At 43.7% G+C, this 13,295-nt stretch overlaps 1 protein-coding gene across 3 annotated transcripts; it reads left to right on the top strand.

The window, feature by feature from the left end:
- The first annotated feature begins 937 nt into the window (after positions 1 to 937).
- On the top strand, positions 938 to 11,768 carry LOC122737237 (zinc finger protein 239-like). 3 transcript variants are annotated; one of them, XM_043979712.1, is made up of 4 exons: positions 938 to 1,076; positions 3,818 to 4,026; positions 4,779 to 4,935; positions 10,715 to 11,768. In XM_043979712.1, exons 2-4 carry the CDS (start codon positions 3,934 to 3,936, stop codon positions 11,566 to 11,568), a joined length of 1,104 nt encoding a protein of 367 aa, XP_043835647.1. In that variant the 5' UTR covers positions 938 to 1,076; positions 3,818 to 3,933; the 3' UTR covers positions 11,569 to 11,768. The 3 variants fall into 3 exon arrangements, with proteins under 3 accessions (XP_043835647.1, XP_043835646.1, XP_043835648.1); XM_043979711.1 differs by having other exon boundaries at positions 943 to 1,076; positions 3,821 to 4,026; XM_043979713.1 differs by lacking the exon at positions 3,818 to 4,026 and having other exon boundaries at positions 954 to 1,076.
- The last annotated feature ends 1,527 nt before the right edge of the window (positions 11,769 to 13,295 follow it).

Raw genomic sequence — 13,295 nt, 5'->3', positions numbered from 1 at the left:
CGCCCCCATACTATATCCTTTTAATTAAGTGCATCATCATATTCAAGTGAGAGGTGATTTATATGGCCCAGTCCTCTGTTTATGGAGCACCTGCTAAGCATAGGGCTTTGGGCTGGGTGATCATAGGAAGAACACTGTCACAAATCAGATGTCCAGGGAGGGATCAAGTCCTGTCAACCCTCATTGCTGTGTGTCTTTGAGCAAGTCATTCTTCTGACCTCAGTTTCCTCACTTGTAAAATAAGAGAACCAGGCCTCTGAGGTTCCTTCTGGTTTTGACATTCTATGATGCACATATGGGGCATACAGTGTACAACACTGGAGTTGGAGGGCTCGGATTTGAATCTGAAGCATCAAGATTAGAGGGGCATTGGAAAGGACCCCGGGGACAAGTCCAGCACCCCTATTTTAAAAAGAAAGAAACTGAGGCCCAGGCAGCAGAAGTGGTTTCTTTGGTCCACCTGACAGAAGGTTGGGTTGGAATCCAGGTCATCTGACTTCCCTACCAGAGATTGTGTTACGTCTTCTTCAGTCGTATCCGACTCTTCGTGACCCGAACGGATTTCCTTAGCAAAGATGCTGGAGTGATTTGCTATTTCCTTCTCTAGGTCATTTTACTGATGAGGAATGGAGAAAATGCAAGCTAAGTGACTTGCCCAGGGTCACACGGCTAGTACATGTCTGAGGCCAAACTGGAATTCAGGAAAAGGAGTCCTCCTGTCTTTTGATTATACTAGGAAGTCGTAATAACAAAGGTCCTAACTGCTTGTCCATTTGATTTACAAGGAGACCATAGAGCTCGGCTTTCTACGTCACCCTCTGCCTTCCCCGCTGAGGCCTGGGGCCAGAGTGAGGACTGGCAGACCACCGAGACGCGGAGGCCTCCCGGCAGCCTAGAGAGGAAGAGGAAGTCCAAGTTCGGGCCGGGTTCGGAAGAGGCCATTGTCCTCTCCGGCGGCGGAGGCGGAGGGGTGGCGTCCGAGGAATGGGGGCTCGGCTCTCTGCGCTCAGGCCACCGGCTCGCTCCCCCCGCGCTGACTGGACCGGCCCGAGGCCAGCTCGCGCTCCTCTTCCTCGGTGAGGCCGGGTGTGGGAGCGGGGCGGGCTCTCCCAGCGCGGGCTCCGGGCGACCATCCCCGCCGGACTCGATCCCCTCCTGCGGGAGAGGCCTGATCGCCCCCGCCCCCTTCCCTGTCCCCCTCCGCCCTTCTTTTCTCCCTCTATCCGCCTCCTCCCTTCTGCCCCCTCCCCTTCCTCTTCCCCTCTCTCTCTCCCTCCCCCCTCTTTCTCGTCCCCGTCCCTTTTGCTCCCCCCTCTCCCGTTGTGAGTGTGGGATGAAGTGATTTCGGAGGGCTCTTCCCTTCCAAAGTCTGTGATCTCAGAATCCTAAAATAGAGGCAGTCATTCGCTGATGACCTCACTAGATGGTTGAGGATCAGATGAGATTACTGGTGGAAGCACTCAATTCTGGAAGAACAGTGAGATGGGCACAAATGCTATGGTTTTATTGGTGTGGTTATCTCCCTGGTGAGGAAATGCCCTCTACCAATGCAGATTAGTAACTCTTCAACAATATTCTCACTGTTGCCTGGGGAAAACTAAGAGATTGAGTGACTGGCCATACATCACACAGTCGTGGTGTCAGAAGTGGTGCTCCTGGTTATTCTGACTAGAGGCCAGTGCTTTGAGATTTAACGAGTACTTTTGTCACGATGCTGTGACAGGCATTGACATTCTTCTAATTTTACAGATAGAGGCAGCTAGATTGTTCGCTGGATAGAGCACTGAGCCGGAAGCAGGACAGATCTGAGTTCAAATCTGGCCTCAGACACTTATGAGTTGTATGACCCTGGGCAAATCTCTTAACCTCTGGTTGCCTTAATTCACTGGAGAAGGAAATGGCAAACCACTCCAGTATCTTTGCCAAGAAAACTCCACGGATATACTCCAAAGGGTCAAAAAGAGTCAAGACAACAACAATTTTACAGATAATAAAATTTGAGATCCACTCCCATCATGTTTGTAGTTATCTTCTGGTCTCTAAGTCTTTCTCCCTCCATTTATAAAGAGTTCAGCACCTGCAGGGCTCAGTCTTCCTTTCTGCATCAGCCTCTGCCTTTATGGGTAGGGACTCAACTGGGTACTTTCTCCTCTCTGGGTTTCAGTGACACTGCTCTCTCCTGGTTTTCCTCCTCTCTCTCTGATCATTTCTTCTCAGTCTCCTGCACTGAATCATTATCTGTCTTCCACCTGCTATCTATAGATATCTCCTAAGGCTCTGTCCTGGACCACCTTCTCGCTATATATACACTCTTTCTTTGGGATTGCCTTAGCTCCCATGGATTTAGTTATTGTCTCTATAAAGTCACGAGGCAGCTAGGGGATGAAGTGGATAGAACACTGAACCTGAAGTCAGTAAGACCTGAGTTAAAGTCCATTTATTAACTGGGTGACCCTAGACAAGTCATTTAACTTGTCTGCACCAGTTTCCTCATCTGTAAAATGTGGACAATAATAGCACCTTTGTCCCAGGGTTGTTGAGGATAAAATATGATAATATTTCTAAACTGCTTTGCAAACCTTAAATTTTGATATAAATGTTGGTTATTTCCATATCCATCCCTAGCATCATTAACTACCTGTTGAACAACTGCATCTGGATTTCCCCACACACTTCTCAAACTCAGTAATGTCTAAAACAGAACTCAGAATCTTTCCTCCAAAACCCAATCCTCCTGCAGACTTCCTTATTCCCATTGAAGGCACCATCACTTTCACAACCTTAGAGTCAGTCTTCACTCCTACACTTCCTCTTTGCCCCTTCTCATCTGCACCCTGTATCCAGTTAGTTTCCAAGTCTTGTCAAGGGCATCTCTCACATCTTACCCTCACTCACAGGCCACTACTAGTTCAGACCTTCATTGGTATTTCCTCATTGGAACTACTGCAACAGCTTCTCCAATTAACTCTGAGCTTATAGTCTCTCCCCTGTCTAGTCTGTCATCCATGCAGTTGTCAGAATCTTCCTAAAAAACAAATCTGACCATGTTATTTGGCTACTCAGGAAGCTTCAGTGCCTCCCTATTGTCTATAAGGCACTGGGTCTTCACCTTGCCTTTTAATTTGACTCCACCCTACTTTTCCAGGCTGGACCTGAAGGCTCACCTTCCTCATACTCCTAGGTGCCTAGAGTGGAAAGGCTTCCTTGTGATCCTAGATTTTTTTTTTTTTTTTGGTAAGGCAGTTGGGGTTTAAGTAACTTGCCCAGGGTCACACAGCTAGTAAGTATCAAGTGTCTGAGGCTGGATTTTAATTTATCCACTACACCACCTAGCTGCTGCTGTGATCCCAGATTGAGGAGTGTGTTGTTTCCCCCTCTTCTTTCTCCCACAACTCTTTAGGAACTTGAAAGTGATGACTTCTCCAAAAAAAGGACTTTTCTTCACACTTTTGAACATTATTCCCTTTCACTGATGCTATATCCCAGCCACATTAGCCAATTTGTTCTTCCCTCCACTTGGCATTTCATCCCCCTTCTCTTGGCCTTTTTTTTTCTTTTTGTATGTTACATCCTCATTGCCTAACCTAGTGCTTTGAACATAGTAAGCACTTAAATGAAGACAAAGTTGGTTTGGACATGTATGCATTTGTGAGGGAAAGGTATCTCTTCAAGTGAGCACCGTGAGCAGTGTTCTCTTCTTTCCTGGAATGTTGCTTTTCTGGCCAGACCCTGGTGAATGGTCGTTATTGTCTCAGAACTCAGCTCTCTGGGATCAGTTCATTTCTCTTATGTTAACAATGATTTTTTAATATCTCAGCAGATGATACTCCTTCCAACTCTGAAAAGTTTCAGGTGACTAAAAGTCAGACAAGAGTTGATTTTCACCAGGCAGACCCTACCTGGAACAAAAAGGCCTTTCCTTAAGGGAGGAGGATGACCACAAAAGAAAAAAAAGGAAAAGGCCTGGATCCTTTGGGCCCTATGGCAGTAAAGGAGGAGGAAGAAGATGAAGACACTTGGGGTCAGGTAGCAAACCTGAATGAATACACTGAGGCTGCCATTATAGGGGAAGATTTTTAGACTGGCCTTGGTGGACCAGGAGAGAAAATAAGAAATGGGACATACATGGTCAGGCCCATGGCAGACGGGAGAGAGGGATGGTTAAAAACAGGAATCACAACTTATCCTCTGTTCTTCTGTCGGTGTCTGAGACCTTAACTATGAAGAATGTAATGGAAATGCTACCTTATTGGAATAGTATCCAGGCTGTCGTGCTGTTTGTAGTTCATAGGATTTAGATCTGTGGGGACAATGTGGTTCATGGGGTTTTAATCTGATTGCTTACTGCCTCAGGGAGGGGGCAGGGGAGGAAAAGAAGGAGAGATAAAAATTGGAACCCCAAACTATAAATAAAAATGTTTATTACTTTAGAAAATAATAGTAATAACAACAATTTACAATTATATAGCACTTAAGGTCTCCAAAGTGATTTTCTCACAAACCCTGAAAGGTAGATCTTATTCCTCTACCACTGTCTGATTTCAGATCTCAGGAAGGACTATTTTATACATTGTTCTATAGGCTATCACAACCCACCCATTTTGTGCAGATTAATTATCACATATGTTCACCAGATATTCAGAAAGTGAATTCTTATGGAAGAGCACCCCAGAGCCAGAGTAAGATGTGCTAGAGGAGTGAGTGGCGGGAAGAGTACAGAGGTGTGATCTCTCTTGTGTCTTTTTGTCCTAAGTCTAACCATAAACATGTGCCTCCAGGTACCCTGGAAAAAAATAGTAACCCTGGGAAAAGCCCAGGCGTCAACTCTGATGTCACCCAACAACTATTCATCAACTGGAACCTCTTTGCTACCTGCAGTGATGGCCAGATCCAGGGACGGAAAGCTAGAAAATCATGGGAGTATGGTGTCCCTGGGTAAGCTCTTTCTCTTGATTTAGAGTTTCCTCTTTTCTTGGCTTCTTCTTTCTTTGTTAGTAGCAATGGGGTCTCTGAAAACTTTTTCTATATGAGGCCTTCTCTGATTCTCATCCTGCTCTGCCTAGCTAGTTCCTCCTGGAAATTACTTTGATTATGGTTTATACAGGGTGGGCCAAAACTCAACAAAAGGTTTCAATATTTAATAACTCCTTTATTTTTTGTTTTTAATTTACAATGCCATAGTATCATATACAGTATATATAGGAAGTGAATTTACATTACATGTGAAAAATCAAATCTCATAAATGGTGAAAAATAAAGAAAAAATGATTTTTAAAAAGTTATTAAAGGGGCAGCTAGGTGGCACAGTGGATAAAGCACTGGCCCTGGATTCAGGAGGACCCGAGTTCAAATCCAGCCTCTGACACTTGACACTTACTAGCTGTGTGACCTTGGGCAAGTCACTTAACCCTCATTGCCTTGCCTTAAAAAAAAAAAGTTATTAAAGTTGTGACTTTTGGCCCACCCTGGATTTACTTACATGTGCAGATCTTGTTTCCCCCAATAGGATGTTGGCTCCTTAAGGTCAGGGACTTTCATTTTTGCTTTTGTATCCCCTAGTGCCTAGCACACAGTAGGCCATTAATAAATAGTTGTTAATTGATTGGACAGAATTTTCATTCACCAGCTTTAGAATCAATCTTGAGGTCACTTTGGATACAGAGGAGGACATTTGTCATCAGTCAACTAACTGTTATTTATTTGTGCAATTACATTATTGTACTTTGTACAAGGCATTGTACTAGATGTTGAGGCAGTTACACAGCAGTGTAAGACACAGTGCCTTCACTCAAGGAGTGGACACCTTGGGCTTCTGACTAGTCCCCAAATCTCCAGGGGTCTCTTCTGAGAGTCTTAGAGTTGTCTTAGAGCTCAGAGGGACCTTAAAACATAGAATGGTAAGGGCTAAAAGAGACCTTAGAATGTTAAAGGCAATATGTGTGTGAAGTGGTACAGCTGGTGCTTTGGAAGTCCGGAGAAGGGAAAGGTTGCTGTGAGCAAGGGTCAGGAAAGGTCAGGTAAAGAAGGTAAGATTTGAGTTCCGGGACCATGAAAGAGAAAAGGAGAAGAGAGGAATAGAACATTTTAGATACATGGAATAGTATGAACAGAGGCATGGAACTAGGACTGTGCAAGGGCTTATCAGGTAGCCAATTAAGTAGGTCAATCCTGTAAGGGAGTAGAATTGAAAAAGTAGATTTTGGCCACATTAAAGACCATACCTGATTCCTGTGAGAGTTCCCTGCCCCTTTTGAAATTTTCCTCTATTCTCCATGCTAGGCTTGTGGGGTCACCTTCCCTATCCTCCCAGTTATCTAGAATGGGGAACCTTCTTTGTTGTTCTAGGCTTAGGAGGGAATGGTCTTCCCTGCCTTTTCTCCACCTCCCTCAATCCAAGGACTCCCAAGGAAACGGCTCTTCTGGGGGATTTTTCTATACTCCTGAACCAGATTTCTTTTTTAGTTCAAATCACTTCCTCCCAGGGCCCAGTATCAGTGTTAAGCAATACCCACACTCCCATCTTTTGAGATATGACTTCCATTCATCTTTTTGCGTTAGATTTTGATTGGGACTTTCCTCCCTTTAGGGGTGCGGACTGTGAGTCTACCTAGTGGGAGCGGGTTCAGCTTGTAACCTCCTTTTGAGGTCTCTACTTCCCTTTCCCGTCTCTTCCTGGGGCTGGGAAAGTGGAGACAAATCCAAAGGCCTCTAGTACAAAGTCAAGGATCAGTTTAAAGATCACTGATTTGCTTACCAAGATTTTAGTTTAAGGCAAAGGCCCCAATTCCACATGTTTTGCTTCCTCTGAAACCTAGAAAGCTTTAAAAATGTAAATTATAAATAAAATTCAAAAAATTCTCAGAGCCTCCAGGCAATCCAGTGTTTGTTGAATTGGGAAGGTGATTCTCCAGAGTCAGTTTTATCTGCCAAATCAGAGCTTGACTAAACAATCTGACTAATAGGATTTGTTAATCAGTTATCCACGGGTTCCCACCCCACTCTTTTACATTCTCTATAGCAAAAACATCAACTCAAGATACAATAAAAATTCTCTTATCTAGTTGAGGACAAAAAAAAAAGATGATTGGGGCTAGTTAAGAGGGGAAGAGTGTCAGGGTTGTAGACTTTTAGAAGAGAAGAAATCGTGCCTGCCTTGGTCTGTGGCTCCTGTTCCTCTGGAGCCACATCATTCCAACTACCCATGGGACGTGGATGGGAGGAAATATGCATCTGACTTAGGTAGCTGAAGATGAGCCAGAATGGTACAAGAGAAAGGCTGCAGATTGGGGACTGAGCAGGCTGGCTTCAAATGCTGACTTTGCTACTTGTTGCCTGTGCCCTCAGACAAGTCAGTCCTGTTTTCTCATACATGAAATGAAGGTCTTGGGCTACATGGCCCTGAAGGCCTTTCCCAGGTCTAACTCTATGATTCCCCCTCCTCTAGGAGACCTTCCCCACAAAGTGTTTTTTCTATCTTTCAAACCAGGGATGGCAAACTGCTACCAGAGAGCCTGCCAGTCATTTTGCATTTTTAAATAAAATGATAAACCTTTTTTGTTTTACATTTTTTTCATGTAAAAACCATTTTTCACTTATATCAGGCCAGATTTGACCTCTGGCCATAGTTTGTGACCTCAGTCCTAAATTGTGTCTTTTACTGTTTATACCATTCTTGGTACCTTGATGCTACACTCAACTGCATGATTTCTCCATGTATAAAGATCAAGACTTGACAGGTGCTAGGCTCCAGGTCATCCACCATGCAGGAATGGTACCTAGGATTTTTTTTGGGGGGGGGGGGGGAGGCAACTGGGGTTAAGTGACTTGCCCAGGGTCACACAGCTACTAAGTGTCAAGTGTCTGAGGCCGGATTTGAACGCAGGTCCTCCTGAATCTAGGGCTGGTGCTCTAACCACTGCGCCACCTAGCTGCCCCAACCCTGTGGTACCTAGGATTTTTGATGATAACTATTTGATGGTAAAATGTGAATTCACAGGTTTGAATTTATAAATTATACATTTTTAGCAGATTCTTTTGGAAGAGATATAAGGAAGTGTCAGGCAACACTCCTTGGCTCTCTGCTTCCTCCTGTTTAACAATCCTAAAAATCACATCTTAAAATGTAGATCTGTCCTTCCCCATGTTCTTTTTTTTCCTTTTTTTTTTTAGGGGATCGGGGTGGCAGTGAGGGTTAAGTGAGTTGCCCAGGGTCACAAAGCTAGTAAGTGTCACATGTCTAAGGTTGAATTTGAACCCAGGTCCTCCTGAATCCAGGGCCAATGCTCTACCCCATGTTCTTACTCCTTTCCCACCCATCCCCAAAACAGTGCTTTCTCAGGTTCCCACAAAAGGGGGTTGACAAACCCCTTAAAGACTGAGAACCCTCCTTGTCTTTGATGGGGCACCAAAGCTTCAATTCAAATTATGTTTAACCATTTTAAAAATTATCTTCTGAATTCAGAAACTGGTTATAAAGCAAATTAATTCCTAACGGGCTACCTACCTCTAAGGGGCTATATCTACCTACCTAAGGGGCTACCTACCTAAGGGGCTATATCTTGAACGTTTTTGTATTCTTTTCAATGCATTGCACTTAATAGGTTCTATCTTTCTTTCTTTTTTTGCTGGGGCAATGAGGGTTAAGTGACTTGACCAGGGTCACATAGCTAGTAAGTATCAAGTGTCTGAGGCAGGCTTTGAACTCAGGTCCTCCTGAATCCAGGGCCAGTGCTTTATCCACTGCACCACCTAACTGCCCCCTTAATAGGTTCTTTTTCTGGGGGGGGTGAGGGGGTGGGGCAATGAGGATTAAGTGACTTGCCCAGGGTCACACAGCTAGTAAGTGTCATGTGTCTGAGGCCAGATTTGAACTCAGGTCCTCCTGAATACAGGACTGGTGCTCTATCCACTGTGCCACCTAGCTGCCCCTTTTTTCTTTTCTTTTTTCTTTTTTTTTGGGTGGAATGGTTTCTTTTTCAAATCTTTTTATTTTTGGGGGGGGGGGGCGTGAGGCATTTGGGATTAAGTGACTTGCCCAAGGTCACACAGCTGGTAAGTGTCAAGTGTCTGAGGCTGGATTTGAACTCAGGTCCTCCTGACTCCAGGGCCAGTGCTCTATCCACTGTGCCACCTAGCTGCCCCCTTAATAGGTTCTTAGTAAATATTTGTTCACTGATTTCACCATCAGTTATTTTCTTTCACTATACTTAGCCTTCACCTAATACATGTGTCTCTTCCTCCTCATTCCTTGAATGTCATATTTGTTCCTTACTCTCTAAGATAACCTTCATTGGGGGTTTTGTCAGTTCTCTATACCATCTCTAAACCTACCCCCCACCTTTGCAAACTGATTTCCCTCTTCTCTGCCATACCCTGTGGTAGGAAAGCCATGACTTAGGCTTTCCTAAGCTACTGTTGGTAGTCTAGTTTGAAACTGGAACAAAATGATACTTGTAGGACATTTAGCAGTTAATAAGAGGAGATTTACTTAGCCATAACAGAAAAAGAATATTCAACAAAGAAATTCAGCAAGGACAGTGATTCAGCTGAGCAGCATTCCCCAGCTCTGTGTGCATAGACCCTGGTGGCCTCCAGTCAAACATGGAGGCCCAGTCAGAGTTCCCTGTGGCCTTTTTTGCCCAAATGACCAGCCATTTCAACAGCTTAAGCCTTAGTCCTCTGAGTCTTGGGATATTGTTCCTACAACAACCCCAATATTCACACCTCCACTCAAACCATATATTAGTTATGTGACCATGTACAGATCACTTCCAGGAGCTTTGCTTTCCTCGTCTATAAAACAAATGAAAACATTTGCACTGCCTGCTTTATACTGTTGTGTGGGAAGTGATGTGTCAATCTGAAATGCTTACTTATCTTTGATTTTGTTAACATGTATACTTCACTAATGCATATCAGAACCACTCTACAGTCTCCTTGACAGTCATTGGGAACTTCTGTAGCCATAAAAATTCATCTCCCTTTGGCCACCCTGATAATGACAGTTACTCCAAATAAAAAAAAATTGCATCATAGAAACCCAACAGCCCATAGCTGATGCCTTCCTACCTTGGCAGGAGTAAAAGAGCTGGCGCTCCACTGGCATGGTCATTTAACCATAATCCTCCAGGTTATGATGAAGCAGCACATTAGGGTTGGAGTTGAGGTCAACCATGAAGTGCCATTACTTATTTTTGTTTTGTTTTGTTTTGTGTTTTTTTTTTTTTAGTGAGGCAATTGGGGTCAAGTGACTTGCCTAAGGTCACACAGCTAGTAAGTGTTAAGTGTCTGAGTTCGGATTTGAACTCAGGTACTCCTGACTCCAGGGCTGGTGCTCTATCCACTGCGCCACCTAGCTGCCCCAGTGCCATTATTTATGTAAGTTGTTTCTGTTATGGCTATTTTTTGTTATCTGAATTTAATCCCTCACTACACTATGAAACAATTGTACAGGTATCTAAAGAGTTCACTTTAAGAGTCACTACTGGGGCAGTTAGGTGGTGCAGTGGATAAAGCACCAGCCTTGGATTCAAGAGGACCTGAGTTAAAATCTGGCCTCAGATACTTGACACTTAGTAGCTGTGTGACCCTGGGCAAGTCACTTAACCCTGACTGCCCCAGCCTGGGGGGGGGGGGGGAGTCACTGTTGCCCAGTTCCCTCTTAGCATTGTAAAACAGGTGATAATTTAATTTTTTGTAATTTATTTTGTGTCAGGTGGTAAGACCAGACCTGAAAGTGATGACATCCCTGAAGAAAAAGGATCCCATACAGTGGCATCAGGAAGGTTTCAGCAAGATATTCCCTTGGGATCTAAGTTTTTAGAAGCTTGTGAAGTGGAACATGGTGGGGAAGTGAGGCAGCTGATAATCCCTATAAGGAAGATAGTAAAGGAAGAGAACCAAGATATCCAAAGAATTATGGACAAAGATAAGACAAGCCCCTCAGGAGAGAAAAGCCAGAACTGTGAAAAACTGGGGGAAAGTTTCAGTATTGGCACAAAACTTGCTACACACAAGAGAATCCAGAATGCTTATGCATGTGATGAATGTGGGAAAGCCTTCAGTCAGAGCTCTACCCTTATTGTACATCAAAGGGTTCACACTGGGGAGAAACCTTATGAATGTCAGGAGTGTGGGAGAGCCTTCACAAGGAGTTCACACCTTATAAGGCATCATAGAATCCATACTGGAGAAAAACCATATAAATGTAATGTGTGTGGGAAAATGTTTAGTCAGGGTTCAAGCCTTATTGTCCATCAGGGTGTTCACACTGGGGAGAAACCCTATGAATGTCAGGAATGTGGGAAAACCTTCAGTCGAAGTTCACGCCTCATTGTCCATCAGAGAATCCACACTGGGGAGAAGCCCTATGAATGCAATGAATGTGGAAAAGCCTTCAGCTGTAGTTCCTATCTTATTGTCCATCAAAGAATCCACACTGGGGAGAAGCCCTATCGATGTAATGAGTGTGGGAAAGCCTTTGGTCAGAGTTCACATCTTATTTTCCATCAAACAACTCATGCTCGAAAGAAACATAAGCTAGCTGCACTGGTTAGAGCACCATCTTGACAGGCAAGGTTTCAGCTGTGTCAGTTCAGTAATTGTTTCTGTGCTCTTCCATTTGCCTAATAATGCTAGGTGATAGGGAATGGGAATTAAGTTGGACATTGAACATCACCTGGATATAGAATAAATGGAGAAGAGAGGGAAGGACCTTCCAGGTGAACGAAACAGAAAGAAGAAAGGCAATTAGGAATAATTTGTGTGTGTGAGGGGTGGGGGAGGGGGGTGGGGCACTAGGGGGGTGGAATAGAAGGGATAGGTTATAAGTATTGGGGTGTAGTGGTAAAAATTGACTAAATTGGGCCAAATTATGGAGGACCTTAAATTAAAAACTCAATAAATTTCCTGAATCTTATGTATGAAATGAGCCATATTTTAAATTGTTTTCAGTGATCAGATAGGTTTTGAGCTATTTTTTCATGTATATGGCCAAAGGGTGGAAGGAGAAGAAAACAGTCTTAAGGATATACAAGACCTCCAAATCTTGCAAAAGATGTAGATTTTTTCCCCCCTCAATGGGAGAGATTCATATCCTTTTCAGACCTTCATGAGGGAGATTGGGACATCTCTAGGGAAACAATGAGAGACTCTAAAAGGTAATTTTAATTCTTTTCTAGAGCAAACAGCTTTGGTGTAGGGAAGATTAGAAAGTAGAGAATAAATGTTTCTCTAATCCACAGTTTAAAATGGTATTGAGAAGCAGTGGCATAAGTGGAAAGAGCACTGGTCTTAATGGGGAATCTAACTTCAAATCCCAGACTAGGTCAAGCCACTAACCTCTTTGGGCCTCAGGTTTCCTCATCTATAAAATGAGGGGGTTGAATAAGATGATCTCCAAGTTGTCTTCCAGCTCACTGAGCCCAAAGCTGTCATTTTGCACAATGAGACAACTGGAGCCAAGATAGTTTAAGCGTTTTGACATAGGTGGTAAATGGCAGCAATTCCAAATCCAAGAAAGAACCAAAACAAAGTGTACACTTCGTCACAAGTGAAAACATTTAAGCAGCTATATATATTAGGATCAAGTATAATGAATAATAATGGTTCTGGAGAAGAGAGGATGAAACACTTCCCTCATGTGTTGGACAATGGGAGTGAAAGGTTGAAGAGGTGACCCTGGGATTGGATTTTGCTCAAGTGGCTTTCTTTCTCAGTATTCTATAGGGGAGGTGTAGGCTATATAAAAAATGAGTCATCTGTAAAACTTAAAAAGCAAATGCCTTGGGGGCAGCTAGGTGGCATAGTGGATAAAGCACCGGCCCTGGATTCAGGAGTACCTGAGCTCAAATCCAGCCTCAGACACCTAACGCTTAACTAGCTGTATGACCATAGGCAAGTCACTTAACCCTCATTGCCCTGCCCCCCCCCCAAAATAAAGCAAATGTCTTCACAGTCACACAATAAGCTAAGCAAACCCACTTCTCAACAGTTTTTATTAATTACTGAGGAATGAGATAACATTTTTTTGTTTGTTTTTGAGTGAATTGGGGCTAAGTGACTTGCCCAGGGTCACACAGCTAGTTAAGTATTAAGTGTCTGAAGCTGGATTTGAACTCAGGTCCTTCCTGACTCCAGGGCGGGTGCTCTATCCACTGTGCCACCTAGCTGCCCCAGAGATAACATTTTACCTTAGATTTTCACCCCAACTCTTACAGAAAAAGCTACCTTGCACTGCAGTTTACTGTGCTGGAAAGAGTACTGGAGTTGGAATCAGAGGACCTAGATTTGAAATC

This window comes from Dromiciops gliroides, chromosome 1 (genome assembly GCF_019393635.1).
Source record: "Dromiciops gliroides isolate mDroGli1 chromosome 1, mDroGli1.pri, whole genome shotgun sequence".
NCBI classification, from domain to species: domain Eukaryota; kingdom Metazoa; phylum Chordata; class Mammalia; order Microbiotheria; family Microbiotheriidae; genus Dromiciops; species Dromiciops gliroides.
This window is presented reverse-complemented; position numbering and strand designations above follow the sequence as displayed.

Coding starts and splice junctions, on each gene's coding strand:
- LOC122737237 (XM_043979712.1), top strand. CDS start 3,934: ATGACCACAAAAGAAAAAAAAGGAAAAGGCCTGGATCCTTTGGGCCCT. Junction 4,027..4,778: donor ATGAAGACACTTGGGGTCAG/GTAGCAAACCTG, acceptor ATGTGCCTCCAG/GTACCCTGGAAAAAAATAGT. Junction 4,936..10,714: donor TGGGAGTATGGTGTCCCTGG/GTAAGCTCTTTC, acceptor ATTTTGTGTCAG/GTGGTAAGACCAGACCTGAA.